The sequence below is a fragment of the Podarcis bocagei genome (genome assembly GCF_964188305.1).
Source record: "Podarcis bocagei genome assembly, chromosome: 6".
In the NCBI taxonomy this organism is placed as follows: domain Eukaryota; kingdom Metazoa; phylum Chordata; class Lepidosauria; order Squamata; family Lacertidae; genus Podarcis; species Podarcis bocagei.
This window is the reverse complement of record NC_138130.1, coordinates 30912261-30927122: the sequence shown is the minus strand read 5'-3', so window position 1 is coordinate 30927122 and position 14862 is coordinate 30912261. Positions and strand designations below refer to the sequence as shown.

The 14862-nt window shown below is 42.9% G+C and overlaps 1 protein-coding gene across 3 annotated transcripts; it reads right to left on the bottom strand.

Moving 5' to 3' along the window:
- Positions 1 to 923: 923 nt before the first annotated feature.
- Positions 924 to 12323, bottom strand: MFSD9 (major facilitator superfamily domain containing 9). Of its 3 annotated transcripts, none has more exons than XM_081198455.1 (6): positions 11900 to 12323; positions 10514 to 10597; positions 7215 to 7258; positions 5872 to 6001; positions 4522 to 4731; positions 924 to 3898 (listed from the first exon to the last, which is right to left on the bottom strand). In XM_081198455.1, the coding sequence occupies exons 1-6, from the start codon at positions 12306 to 12308 to the stop codon at positions 3108 to 3110; spliced, it is 1668 nt and encodes a 555-aa protein (XP_081054581.1). In that variant the 5' UTR covers positions 12309 to 12323; the 3' UTR covers positions 924 to 3107. The 3 variants fall into 3 exon arrangements, with proteins under 3 accessions (XP_081054581.1, XP_081054583.1, XP_081054582.1); XM_081198457.1 differs by having other exon boundaries at positions 10510 to 10597; positions 11900 to 12192; XM_081198456.1 differs by lacking the exon at positions 10514 to 10597.
- Positions 12324 to 14862: the final 2539 nt, after the last annotated feature.

The window sequence follows — 14862 nt, the reverse complement described above, 5'->3', positions numbered from 1 at the left end:
TAATACATCTTTATTTGGTAGTAAAATGGCTAGTTTCTTTCCTGGGTTTGTGCTGCAGTAAGTTTACGGATGCTTTGAAAGCAGAACTGCCGAAGGAATACCTAATCTCTAGTGCCATCTGTTGGAAGATACAAAACACAACTTTCTTTTCAGTTTGCTCTGTACCAACACAGAATACTTCATGTTTATACAAAAGTATCAATCATCAGCTAACAGTGATTAAAAGCTCTGTGAGAAGAGTTGATCGTTTGAAGACAGAGTCCTATACATTCTTACCTTGGAGTAAGCCCCACTGAAGATTGCAGAGTAATGTGGGTAGTTTATGCCTCGCATATCAAACTAATATTTGAGGAACCAGGCAGTGACAAAGTGAGGAAGTCCAAACTCTATACATGTGATGTAACTATTGTTTATCATTTAGTACAAAAATGTTTGTGATTTATAATGTGCCTAAACTACAAGGTTTGCCACCACCACAGGACTCTCGACACAATCACCTCAAACAGCCTTAGGAGTGGTTGGTGATGGTGTGAAACTCCAATTGATAATCCATATAGCAAGTTGTTCTACAAGTGCCCCTTTAAAATGTGGGTTTTTTGGGGGGGGTTATTGTTTTTATTTCGATTATATATTTTTGTGTTTTTATATTTTGATTTTGTTCTGTGAATCACTCTGAGACCTCCGGGTATAAGGCGGTATAATAATAATAATAATAATAATAATAATAATAATAATAATAATAATAATAATAATAATAATAATAATAATAAATAGTGTAAACACTTTACAAGTGTAAATACTCAACACATGGAAGCTGTTTGGAACAGCCTCTGTGTGGGATGTGCAATTTATAGACCAGCAATTATTTTGGCTGAAATAATGAGCAAATAGACAACAATAACTGACGACAAGCAGAAAAGGTGGACATTCTTTTCCCTTTTATTTCCAGTTACCAGCATTGTTATGTAATTCCAAGAGCTCTTAACTTTCAAGAGAACAATGCGAAGCCATTTTAAACTGCCTTCAAATGAAGTACAATGCATCCCCGAGGGATTCTTTTTACAGATGTTCTTTGTCCCGAATGCTCCACAGATACGAGAAATGATTCCTAAATGTTTATTCTGCTACATCATGTAAGTAGTTAAGATTGTTTTCTGAGCTCGCAGTTTCAAAAGAAACTTTGCAGGCCAGTTTTGAACTGTGAGCAGGTAAATGTTCATACGCACATTTCCCTAGGAATTGAGCCTCTTCCTGGACAGCACTAAAGCAAGCAAAGGTTCCTAACAACAGAATGCATCTACGCTTGGGCAGAGGTACTTAACCAGCTCCCAACTCACCACCTCTTTGCTCTGATCTCCATCTCACCACAGCTACTCTCACATGCTTTGAAATTCTAGCCTTAAATTTTATGACAAATGCAACTGGACTTTCATTTGGAGGGTGTGGAGAGTAAAAGCGGAAGGGGTGCAACCTGGAGTGCAGAAGCAGCAGGCAGAAAAAATGTTCAACATCATCCCTTGCCAACTAGCTTTTCGGGATGGTGAGGCCATCAAGGTTCATTTCCTTGCTTTTGTGTGCAATATGTAGTTAGGCCCTAAATAAATATGCTTAGAATTGCAGCCTTAGTACGGATGACAATTCTATCTTGCCTGTTTTGTAAATGCATCACATTTTTTTCTTATCTGTTTTATTAAATGAGCGCAGCCTACCAAGCGTTCTTGTTTTTGCTGCCTCCCTCAGATTGCAGTCTACAATATGCATTAATCTTAGTGGGACCAAGTTGTCCAAGCCTGTGCCAGTGCCATTTTAACTAAAAAGCAGGCCATATTTCATTATATTTCAGCTGGAGTTGATTGGACAATTGTTTCTATTTCAAGCAGCTGATCAAAGACGGATGAATACAAAACAGGGACATCCCTATCTATATATTTTTGAAGCAAGCTCCATCTACTTGTTTTCAAAAAGGCATATCGTTAGTTTAAGGATTGTGGCTCTTGAGGTTTGAGTTACATGTAATACAGATTCCAGCTTCAATGCTCTCATGTTACCATCACATTATTACACTTGGTACGAAACCAATGCTCCTGACAAACCTGACCAGGTAATTCCTCCAAGCCCCCAAACTCAACAACAAAATTGCCGTCAAGCAAGTTAAAACTCTCTTTTAAATATGTGGCCGCCGTCACAAGCCTCCTTTAAGGATGTCTGCTGCAGAGAGCAGCCTTTCCCCATTCCTGTACTATTTCAAGTATAAAGGAAACATGCATTCCTTGAAACACAACACTTCAGTAAACCATAATAAAGAGGAAATGACTTGCTTAGGATGTCCTGTAGCAAAGGAGGAGGTAGGAAACTCCTTGAAAACCCCCAATATGGACTCTTCCTGCTTTTGAGTCTTTGCTGCGGCTTTGTAAACCCCACAGCTGATGACCCTGAGTGGTAGTATTCTTCCCAAGTCGAAAGCACATTCGTCATTAAGGTCCCCTTCCCCAGTAAGTGTTCAGTGTTAGCACTGTTCCAAACCAAGATGGCACAACTAGTAGAACACCACCTTTAATAATTGCATGTTAACTAAAGATTCATTCCTCTGCAAACATATACAAGGACCACAGCCCTGAAGAGTCCAAACCTTGCCCTGCATCTTCTGGCAACGATGTGTGAGGCTTGAAGGAAGTCTGCCCCACATTTTGAGATCTAACTGGACCAAAGCAGAAATGGATAACATCTCTTCCATTCTCTGTTTTTCTTTTGGAATGACACCAGATACCTGGAGTCAGGCTCTAGTCCTATTGTCATACTTGTTTTTAAAATACCTACACCAGGATTTTAATCACAATTTAAAATTATTTGAATAGATGTAATGTTCAGCAACTTTCCCTTTGCACTACAACCAGCAAGATTTCTTATTAGCTGTGTGAATTAACGCCCCTTCACCAGCCTCAAATTTACCTGTTAAGTTTACTGGTCAGGATGAAAGATAAGGGAACTGTTCTTTCCTTGACGCTATAGTGTTTCGTTATAAAGCGTCCCAACAACAGTCCTCCTGAACCCTTAACATTTTCATGTCTCTCAGTTGTGTTGCTTTTTTAAGTAGCAGCACTAACAGCTTATCTTATTTTAACTCTGGCGCCCCTGATGACTGTGTATCGTGATTTGTTGAGGACCATGATGAGAACAGCTATAAATCCCAACAGGCCCCCGAGAATAGGGGGCCCACAAGGGCTGAACTCCTGGGCGATTCCTGACAGAAGAGGGGAAAGTATGCGGCCGATGGCTGAGACCGACTGACCGACCCCTATGAGCATACCACTGGCGTGGTCCCCCCCCAAAGTCAGCTCGAGGTCAGTAATGCAAGTACGTCCGATGGTGGTCGAAAATGCTAAAAAGGTGGAGGACAGGACCACTGCCCATACGTTCTTCGAGAAAGAATATATCATCGTGAGCACGCAGGTGAAGATGGTGGACCGCAATAAGATGGCGTAGGTGTTGTGCTTGTATAGTCTTGTAATCGGTCCGAGCAGAAAGCCGGCAGCCACTCCAAGCGCGCTGCTGTAGCTTATGAGGTAACCGGTGAGTTTAGGTTTGATCCCAAACCTCTCTTCAAGTGCCAAGACAAAATTGCTATGGTAAAGCATGACTGCGATCGACATCAGTAGCCGTACCAGGAAGACGTCCCGCAGATCGGAACGGGTAATGCTGCGAATCCTCTTCAACACAGAGACAACCTGAGCCCAAGAGGTCTGGGGGTGTGTACTGTTCCTTGTGGCTTCGCGGGATAGAGGGTCCTTCTGCAAGCTGAGCTTTGCCACTGGTAAGGGACTGCGTTTTACTGGGTTAATAATGCTCCAGTCGTTACCATGCTTTTTCTTTTCGAGCCATAGCAGAATCCAGAAAAGACCTGCAAAGGAAATTGAGGCACCTTTACAAATCAAGGCTGTGCTGCCCGTTTTCTGGAAATAACCTAGTAGCCATCAAAATGTATTACACAGGCCCAACGTAAGATGGAGCCAAACTTTGGGGGCAAAGCAGAGAAACTGTTGTGGCAACATATGCATGCCACAACCAAGCGCACACTGCTATCTTTTATATTGGAAATAAATAAATAAAATGTCCAGGAGCACCTTAGAGACCAACTAAGTTTGTTCTGGTTATAAGCTTTTGTGTGCATGCACACTTCTTCAGATTTATACCCAGAACAAACTTAGTTGGTCTCTAAGGTGCTACTGGACAATTTTTTAATTTATTTTGACTGTGTCAGACCAACACTACCTGAATCTATTACATTGGCTACAACAGAATGCTGCCTGTGGAGATCTGACAATTACTTGTAGGGCAAATGGATGTCATCTGGCCAAAATGGCACAGGGGACCAAATGGGGAGGGTCTGTGAGCAGTAGGTTCCCCATCCGTCATTGATGCAACTGTTGCAGTCGGTCAATAAATATACAAAAGACTGATAACAACAATAACATTTATATTGTAAAAGGAGGGGCATCAAGAGAAAAATATCAAGCAACATACCAGCATTCAAGATGAAGATGGAAGCACAGATGAAAGCTGTGATATAAAAGCCCCCCTCGAGCTCCGTAAGGTAGCCTCCAACAACAGGCCCCAGAATGAAACCAATACTGGCAGCGGCGTTGAAATGTCCTATTACTCGGAGGCGGTCCTTCTCAGAAACCAAGTCAGAGATGAGAACTTTGGAAACTGAGTGTGTGTGTTTGAAAATACCTAGAAACGAACGAGAAATGTGTTTAGAGAAGAAATTTACTTAGAGAAGTGCAGATCCCAAACTGTCAAACCCATGTCATATAAAGGCAGCAGAGAAGCAAAGAAAAGTTGAAAATGCAATAAAATTTTCTTTTCAGTTTCTAGCTTGGGCTAGTCACACTTCTCTGAAGTCTCTCAGCCTCACTCACCTCATAGAGTGTGTGTTGTCGGGGAGGAAGGGAAAAGGAAATTGTTATCAAATCCAAACTCTTCTTCTTCTTCCTCCCCAGAAGTGACTAATTGTGTGATCATTTTAAAGTTGGGCATTAGTGTTACGAGAAGAAAATCATACAGATACTTAAGATTATTTTTAAGATAAAATTAAAACAAATAGCTTTTACTGTGAAACTATAATATCAGCCTTAAAAATATTGCAATTCATGGTTTCTATCACATTTTTATTCTGCCTTTCCCTCAAATCCTCACAAAGGCCCTGTGAGCAAGGTTCAGCTGAGCTTGCGTGCGACAGGTCCAAAAGTAACTAACCAGCCTCCTGACTAAGTGAAGATTTGAACCCGGATCTCCCTGGTGCCCTTTACCCACTAGGATGTACTTTTTGCAACTGACTGCTGTTTCTGTTCTTGTTTAGAGATTTCCTATACCTTTAGCAAACAGCCGGCGGGAGATACTTTGCAATGTTGCTAGCTTTGCTACAGGGCTGGAGGACAAGATGCTCCCACTTTGCTAACCAATGACGCCATAATGAAATTAAAAGGTTGCATTTTGGGAACTTTTGACTGTGGCAACAACAACAACAACAAATGTAAGCTACCCTAGGAGGGTTTTTTTTTTTGAAGGATAAAGCTATCCTAAAAGTAAGAACAGCTCTACACTGAATAATTCTATCACTCATAGCAAGAATGGGCACACCATGGCCCTCGTTTCAAATCTTGTCCCCTTAATTAAAATGGGAGAAATATAGCTTTCCCACTGGTGAAAAATGGTATTAAAAGTGCTTAACTGGCTCTATTACATATAATGCATTTAACTCTTCAGAATTTGTGCTTCTCAGAAGTAAGAGGAATGAACTATGCTATGATTATCCACTACTGATTGAAAGATGAACTGAGCTCAGGCATGAATAGCCAAGCAGCTACTTACCCACAAAAATCCGGGCAACAGCAAATAAAACCACATTGCTGGAGACACTAAGCATAAAATAACCCAATGCGCTGAAGATAATGCAGACAAGTAGGCAATAAGGTCTTCCCACCACATCACTCCAGGATCCCTGGATAATACAGAAGGAGCCTGTTCAAATCAACACAGCTGCCTACTTCCTATTTCCATGGAATTATAAATAACATTAATTGAAGGGGTGGGGTTGTTGCTCAACCCTTTTCATTAATGCGTTCTGATAATAATTTCACTTTCTTAACATAGTGTGACAATAACAGTTAAGCTAAATAAAGAAGTTGATATTTTAGATAGATAGTGGCACTGACTGGTACTGAACACGGGTACGTAAAAATGTGTTTTGTGATATCTGGTTTGAACAAGCAATTTTTGCTTGGGTTGGTGTTGGTGTTGGAGCTATAGAAAAGGAGGGGGAGACATAAACATTTGGTTATAGGCTGGGATTAAGGGGGGGAGGAAGAACCTAAATGCCACCATTTAGGGACCCCATCCTGTAAAAGCTAAAGAACCGCATGGCATTTCCCTGATGTATTAGATAATTTTCTAGAACTGCAGTAACAACAATAAATAAGTAAAGTCCAGCTACAGAAAGGGCAGCTTCTTATTTTGAAGTACATGCGGAAATTTCAAAATTAATCTGAAGTAATGGTTTAATTACTCTGTTGTCTCCAAACATAAAGGCAGCCCAAGAGGCTACCTATAATGCACAACAAATTGCTTTTGAAATTGAGGAGTTTCAAATGCAGTTTGCCATATGGTGGTCATTTGTTGAACAACAATGGAAGCTCCCCTATGTTTGTTTAGCAGACAGGGGTCCACTGTCCCTCAGACCTTGTCAGGGTCCGGAATATATTTTGAAAAAAGAAAATGAACGAATTCCTATGCCCCACAAATAACCCAGAGATGCATTTAGAATAAAAGGACACATTCTACTCATGTAAAAACACGCTGATTCTCGGACTGTCCACAGGCCGGATTTAGAAGGCAATTCAGGTGGATCTGGCCCCCAGGCCTTAGTTTGCCTACCCATGGAGCTCTTAGATGCCAGCTCTGTCACTATGCATCCCACTCAAAAAATACACTTTTAATTTGATCAGTTTTTATCACATCACTTCCACAGCATATGTATGTATTGTTGCACTAACCTTATGGGACAGGCTCAGCTGAGAGATATTGACTTACTCACAGCGACCCAATAAGCTAAAGAGTTCAACAAGAAATTGAAGCTGGAATGTCTATATTTAAATGCAACATTCTATCTACTGCATCACACTATTCCAGACATTAAAAATGGTGACCAAACTTACCACTAAGGTACTGGAAATGAGCTGCAGAACGCCATATAAAGATCCTAAAAGTGAAGGAAGCATTTTTTAAAATCAGAGTAGAATTATAACTTCATAGACTTTCTTTTTTAAAAAACCTTTATGTATGCCAGTCTAATTTTTATTTACACAATTTACCAGCTTTTATACACACATCTTATGTTATCCACCACTTAGCTCTTTTCCTAAGACTTCCCAATCCATCTCTCTGTGACATTCTAGGGAAATCTGGATCTGAGGCATATCCTGATATTTCACCCATTATCATCTCAAGTCTTCCTTTTTTGATGTTATCTGCTGCTCATATGTTAACTCCTACTTGTAGGTTAAATTGCATATTGTACCCTCTAAAATAATCTCCAAAACACCTCCACTCTTTTCTTTAACTCATCCTTATTCCTTAGTTTCCTGGTCATGGTTACTAGTTCTATGTATTCTATCAATTTGTTCTGCCAAATTTCTTTTGTGGGTATCTCTTCTCCTGCTCCCCATTTGTTTGCACATACGGTACTATTTTAGCTGGCGCGGTTGCGTACAAAAAGATATCGAGTGCCTTTTGCAGATTTTCAATGAAGGGGGAAAATATATCCTGACTTGTTCCAGCTGCAAACTTTGGCTCACTGACTCTTCCGGCTAGGTAATTTAAAAATAAAATAAAAAATAGGAAAAATCCCACCATTTAGTGAGTCTGTGTCAAAGACAGATGAAAGAAGAGGTATGAATAACTCACTGAAAGAAGCCAAGGTATGCCTTGTATTTTCTGCAATACTTGGGATATGATGCCAGACAAATCTGTGTGGGGTTGCCTTCCCACAAATTCGTGTTGGGAAGCTTGAATCCACTGCTTGAGCCCAATGGAACTCTGCAGCCGTGGAACACTGAACCAATTAGGAACAGTCTATGAACCAATGCCATTTTAACACACCTTTCCCAACATGGTGCCCATCAGATTTAGAGACAGCAACTCCCATTAACCCCATCTAACATGGTCAAGGGCCAGGGTTGATGAGAGTTGCAGTTCAACAACACCTGGAGGGCCACAACTTATCTGCTCTTGATTCAGACATGGGCGGCAGATGGCAACTGATCTTAAGAGGCCACGACAGGATGCAGTTTGCACTGGGCAAGTACAGTGCATAGTTACATATACTAAAGGCCAGATTTGTGCACAGCAAAACTTCAGAACTTTCAGAAATAGCATGTTTCTAAATTTTACTAAAAGAAACGCTTCCAGATATATCATTTTGGAAAAAGGCCATTGAAGTGTATCACCTGTCTACTAGCAACAAGGAACTGCATGAAGGCAAGCGCATGGAATTCCACAAATGTGAGAGCAAATTGGTGGAGGAGGGATGGAGCAAACATAGCACAAAACCAAGAAATCACAAGAAAAAGGAAGCCCCCCTTCTCTATATGCAGCATACAAATCAGCAGGCTGCTGCAGGCTGGTAACTTTTGTAGGTTTATTTATGAGACAAGTTCAATTTGGATCAGAGTTCTCTTTGGTGGCAATGCAATGGAACGGTATAGTAGACTGGAGGTTTTACAGTAAAGTAAGAACTCATTGGCATGTATTTGAACACAATGAAGGCAAACCACTGACATTCTTACTGCGTAATTAAGTGATTATAATGTGTTGAGTCCTTAGTTATAAACTCAGGGTTTGATTTTGGGGTCTCCTGATGCTGACATGCATAAAGCAGTTTGGAATAAGTTCAATTTGACTTGCACATGGGAATATAAATAGTGTGAAAACAGTGGTGAGAAAGAAAAAAAGAAACCGTCTTCAATAAGTTAGAGCACAGGTACATCAGTGCAAATTACTGGAATAGGTTCAGGAGAAAAAGAAGCATTTCTTCACATAAAACATACAAATTTTACTATCATAAGCTGTGGTGATGGCCATCAACTAAGCATACTCAAGCTGCGATGCTAAGGAAGGGGAGGCAAGCCCCAGAGATTGATTGCCTTAGACAAAGCTCTCATCAGGGCTCTTATCAGCAGAGTGGAAACAAAGGCAGAGGAGCACTTTTGCATTTTTCTGCGCTTTTTCTGGTTGTTGATTTTTTAAACCAACCAACCAACCAACCAACCAACCAACCAACCATTTCCTTCCCACTGGAAACTGTAGGAAATTCACAAAGTTTTCTAAATATCTTCCCAGTTTGGGAACATCCTGTGTTGCTAATATGGTTTGGATCCAGGCCAATTCCTGGTCTTGCCCAACATGCCCCCAAACTGTTTCCAACACCCCCCCCCCTCACCTGCCTTTGGCTCTACCAATGCCAGAGTTCTGGTGGTAGTTAGATGTTTCTACAAAAGGGAGGATCCAACATCGGCTCTGAAGTTAGAGATGGAGTTCTGAGATATTATATGACTCCCGACATGTTCTCGGTAGGATTCTTCCTTACAGATTTAATATCTAAACAGCAGTTGTAGTGGATTTCCCCCCTATGGTATAATTAAGCCCAGCTTCTTCCCGCCTTACTAGTAATGTAATGCAAAATGTAAATGACAACTGGTTTAGTCATTAGACTTTCTGTTTCTTTTATGATAATCACAAAGGGATTATCCAACTATGTAATGCTCGGAGAAGACCCACTGAAATAAAGGGACTTGCCCACATGACTTTAGTGTGTGGGCAGCTGGTATGGGAGGGAAGGTATTCCTTCAAATACTTAGGTCCCAACCTATTTAGGGCTTTAAAAAGAAGCACCAACACTTTAAATTGGGCCCAGAAGTCAATACACAGCCAGAGAAGTTCTATGGTTGGCAAGATATGATGCAAACAATCAAAACTCTGGTCAGCACAACCTGCACTAAATGAAGTTTCAGAACCATTTTCATAGAGAACACAGTGTATAATGCTTTGAAGTACTTCAGGTGGGATGTAACAAGCGTATGGGTAACTATGGCCAGACTATCTCCGTCCAGAAGTCTCAGCTGGACACACCAACCCAAACTGCTGAAAGGCGCTCTGTGCTAAAGGCTTTCAAGTAAGTCAGTTGTTCAAGAGCCAGCCTTGTGATGTCACAGACAGACTTTCAAGAAAAGGCCCTCACAGCTGGCTGCTTAGCAGGGTATAGGGAAGTCTTTCATCTTCTATCTCGAGGTCCATTAGCAACTGTTGCTAACTTAAATGACAACTTGCACATTTTTATACCGGAGGCTTCTGAGTGAGACCCTGCTGCTTCGGACTGGCTGGTTTCCACAGCCTTTCGCTGAAAAGGAAGGCACACTTCCTCCAATTGCTTAAAAGGTTTGATGACGTGCTCACCTACCACTCCTGCAACTGTTGGGCTTGCTCCTATAGACTTGATGTGAAGGCTTAATAAGGGGACAATCATGCTGACACCAAAGAAATCCTGGAAACAGACAACACAGATTTTCAGCGACTTAAGCATATATATACCCAGGCCAGTTATGCACTGTGATGTACAGTTATGTACTGTCACTGTAATTTCACAGCAACTTTTGCACAACACAGAAACCTATGATGTTGTGTAATCACTTGCTTTTGCTACACGTTCTATTGTTGCGTCCCAAGGAAAGGATCTGTCCCGGTAATATAAAACAAATATGACTACACTTGCTTATAAAACTCCCATTTAAGGGATACTTCTGGACTATGGGGGTGGGGAGGGTGTGCGAATTATGTGGCATGCTTGCTGAATGTAGTGTGTACACCTAATGGTGTACGCCATTAGGATTTTAGGCCTGAAGGAACTCTTCAAGACAGCACTGTGCATCACTTCACTTACAGATGTGATAAACTAGCCCTACTGCATCTGAGGGCAGGGGGCTGCCCTGCTCATTCTGCTGTGGCATGGCCCTGGACATGTGCCCCCCCAAATCATCCCTGGTGGTACCACTGTACCATTTGATTAATTTTCAATTACAATCCAATAATAGTCTCGTTACAACAACACCAAATTATAATACAATTACTAATACCAATCATTCAAATGCCGAATTATATACGTAACTTAGGTGCCCGCCTACCCTGCATGCTAGATTTGATGGTTTGGTGACTTTTCTTTATTCCTGTGTTCCAAACGGCTGTGTACATTTGGTGCTTATGGCCACAGCTGTCAACCTTCCTTTTTTTTTGCAGGAAATTCCCTTATTCCAGCGCCCTTTCCCGCTGCTATCCCGGATTGTTAGATATCCCATAGACTGTCCCCGGGACAGGTGAGGCCGCTGATCCTTTATTTTCAAATCTGAAAGTTGACAGCTATGCTTATGGCATGTGCGCATGAACACGAAAGCTCATACCAATAAACTTATTTGGTCTCTTAAGGTGCTACTGGAAGGAATTTTATTTTTTATTTTGTTCCTAAAACGTTGTCATTCCTAGCCAGCAGGGCCAGTGGTCAGGGACGATGGGGGGAAACTAGTCCAAAAGCAGGTGGGAGACCCAAGTTTGGGGAAGAAAATACTGCTTTTTTTTAGTTGCAGGCATTATAGCCAGCGGTGCAGTGCGCGCGCGCGCGCCTCTGAACATGTGCAGAGTGCATTCTCCCCGGGAGGCACGAGTTCAAGAGGGGTGTTTTTTTTTCTGAGAGCGAGAGGTCTCTCCTCTCTCTCCCCGACCCCCTCAGGGGGCTTCGCCTGCCGGCCCCGGGGTCTCCCCCGGCCTCCTTGCCCGCCGCCGAGGCCCAGCTCACCAGGAAGCCCACGGCGTAGAGGCAGAGGACGAAGCGGCTGGGCCAGGCGACCCCTCCGCCGCCGCCGCCGCGCAAGGACGACGTCGACGGCACCGAGGGCAACCGCAGCGGCGTCGCCGCCACTACCACCTCCTCTTCGGCCGACTCCGCCTCCGTCACGGCCCCCCGCGCGCCGAGGGGGCCGCCCAGCAGCGCCCGGTCCCTGCCGCGCCTCCCATTCGCCATGAGAGGGCGGAGGAGCCGCGGCGACCAGGGAACGGGGAGACACAACCGGCGCAGCGGCCGGGAGAGCAGCGGGGAGGCTCCGCCGGGGAGCGGCAGCCGCTCCGCCCCGCCCCCGGAAGGCGGGGCCTAAGAGAGGTTCCGCGCCTGCGCAGCGCCGGCTCGGCGTTCTGAGGGGAATCGTCATTCGCTTGTGAGGAGAGGGAAGGAGAGGATGGGCGGGGCATATAGGCTCGTCAGGGTTTTTTTGCCGAACCTCCCATCAATCCCGACTACAGGTCCTGCTAGCTAAAGGGACGATGGGAGTTGTAGTCCGGTGTTGCCTCAAACTTGGAGCTGCCGTCGTCGTCGGCCTACAACTCCCATCGTCCCTGACCTGGTCGCTAGGGATGATGGGAGTTGTAGTCTCTGGAGAACCCCACGCTGGGCTAAATAAGCGTCATTTCAGCAAGAGGTTGGATTCGGTGACTCTCGTCGTCCTTTCCAGCGCTAAAGTTCTGTGACGGAAATACTTTCCCCTTCACCCTTTTGTAAAATAAAAATAAAAAAAAACCTCTCTCACAGCTTTGTGACATTTCGGCTGGATGACCTAATAAAGTTGGCTTTGGAGTGTTTTGTCAAATCCATTATCCTATTTTTGATTAAAGAAAAAGGGCGTATTTATCCTCATGGATTATATATCAAACTGCAAGATTTTTAGTGGGGGCAATTAGAATAAGATCTATTATTTGATTGTGGATGTAAAACCCCAAAATGTATATTCTGTAGTTAAGTTTTTACCTCTGTATTCAGTACATTTTATTTTATTGCTGATGCAAATAAAGATTCTTAGGATTCTGATTCAAACTGCAATCAATGAAGAACCCCTTGTTCTTCTGGATGGTAATAGAAATGTGTTAAGGAATGTGGTTGGTGTGCTTAGGTGTACCAGCAGTCTTAAGGACGAAGCAAATGTGGCTTAAGTTTCCTAGTCAGATTGAAGCTTGTTTGGCTCATCATTCTTATATTGCCCTATCTTTGCTGAACAGCAACACACAGTCATAGTTCTCTTTCTAGGCATGACCTCTTGACATTACTGGTTCCTTTTCTGAAGCTTGACTCTGTCACGAGCTCACTGTATACATTTTTTTTAGAAAGCACATTTAAAGTGCCCACTAGCAAATACAGTGATGCCCCGCAAGACGAATGCCTCGCAAGACGGAAAACTCGCTAGACGAAAGAGTTTTCCGTTTTGGAGGTGCTTTGCAAAACGAATCTCCTATGGACTTGCTTCACAAGACGACAATGTCTTGTGAGTTCCTGCTGGGTTTTTTTCCCTCCCCCCCTTTTTCTAAGCCGCTAAGCCGCTTATCAGCTGATCTGATCAGCAGATAAGCCGCTAAAAGCCACTAAAAGCCGCTAATAGCGCTAAGCCGCTTATCAGCTGATCCGATCAGCAGATAAGCCGCTAAAAGCCTCTAAAAGCCGCTAATAGCGCTAATCCGCTAATCCTTCAATGGGCTTGCTTCGCAAGACGAAAAAAACCACTAGATGAAGAGAATCACAGAACGGATTCTTTTCGTCTTGCGAGGCACCACTGTAACACTAGCAATTGTTGTTTACCCTGCACAGAGCTACAGTTCTCAGCACCCTTAACAAATCCCAGTTCCCAGGATTCTTTGGGTGTGTGTGGACTGGCTTTAAATGCATGGTGTTTAGGCAGCCTGGGCAATTGCAATCTAAGGATCAACCTGGGCCAGTGCCGGCTTTATGTACAGTGGCACCTCGGGTTACATATGCTTCAGGTTACATACGCTTCAGGTTACATACTCCGCAAACCCAGAAATAGTGCTTCAGGTTAAGAACTTTGCTTCAGGATGAGAACAGAAATCAGGCTCCAGCGGCGCAGCAGCAGCAGGAGGCCCCATTAGCTAAAGTGGTGCTTCAGGTTAAGAACAGTTTCAGGTTAAGTACGGACTTCCAGAACAAATTAAGTACTTAACCCGAGGTACCACCGTATAAGCTAAACAAGCTATAGCTCAGGGCCCCACTCTCTTGGGGCCCCCCCAAAAATTAAAGAAACCCCCCCTGGATGTATATTTCCAAAATATTAGATTAAAAAACAAATAAAATAAAACCTACATATGCAACAGTGTTTTGTGTTGTGTAGGCTCCTATTTGTTATGTGCAAATGGCTTTAGATACCTATTAGGTCCATAAATTACCATATAGGATATATTCAACACAAAAAACAGCGATAATTTGTTGTTGACAAAGGACAGCTGGACATATAAAGGGCCCCATTACCTTCAGTAGTTTGGGTCCTCATCAAACCTAAATCCGGTCCTGACTGGATGCTGAGCAAAGCGGTATTGTGAACATATCCTCAGTCTGGATCCAATTTATGATGTTCAGTTGAGCTTTCTTCAACATAAGCCTGCATATAGGATTGCAACGGAAAGATAGGCACAATATGCCAGATCGAACCCCAGGAAACGCAAAGTGTGTGTATGGTTAACCAAACATATATTTGGCCCAGTAACTTCTCCATTAAGAAAAAAAAATCTGAATCTTAAAAGATTTTATCTTTATCAGGGGAGCGAATAATTGTTTCCATAAGGCTGGAGGCCATGGCTGTAAAGGCTACGATTTATTTCTTACAACGAAACATCAGGGCTTAATTTTAGTGTAAGAGATGCCACTGCGAGATTTCCCACAAAGATTCATGAGGTAGGCAGTGTTTATTTTGTTAGTTTCATAAG

What these genes read in the sequence shown, in the direction of transcription:
- MFSD9 (XM_081198455.1), bottom strand. Translation starts at nt 12,308, where the DNA reads ATGACGATTCCCCTCAGAACGCCGAGCCGGCGCTGCGCAGGCGCGGAA. An exon ending in GCCCAACAGTTGCAGGAGTG is followed by an intron (nt 7,259 to 10,513) that starts GTAGGTGAGCAC and finishes CTTCACTTTTAG; the next exon opens with GATCTTTATATGGCGTTCTG. An exon ending in TGTTGCCCGGATTTTTGTGG is followed by an intron (nt 4,732 to 5,871) that starts GTAAGTAGCTGC and finishes GTTCGTTTCTAG; the next exon opens with GTATTTTCAAACACACACAC.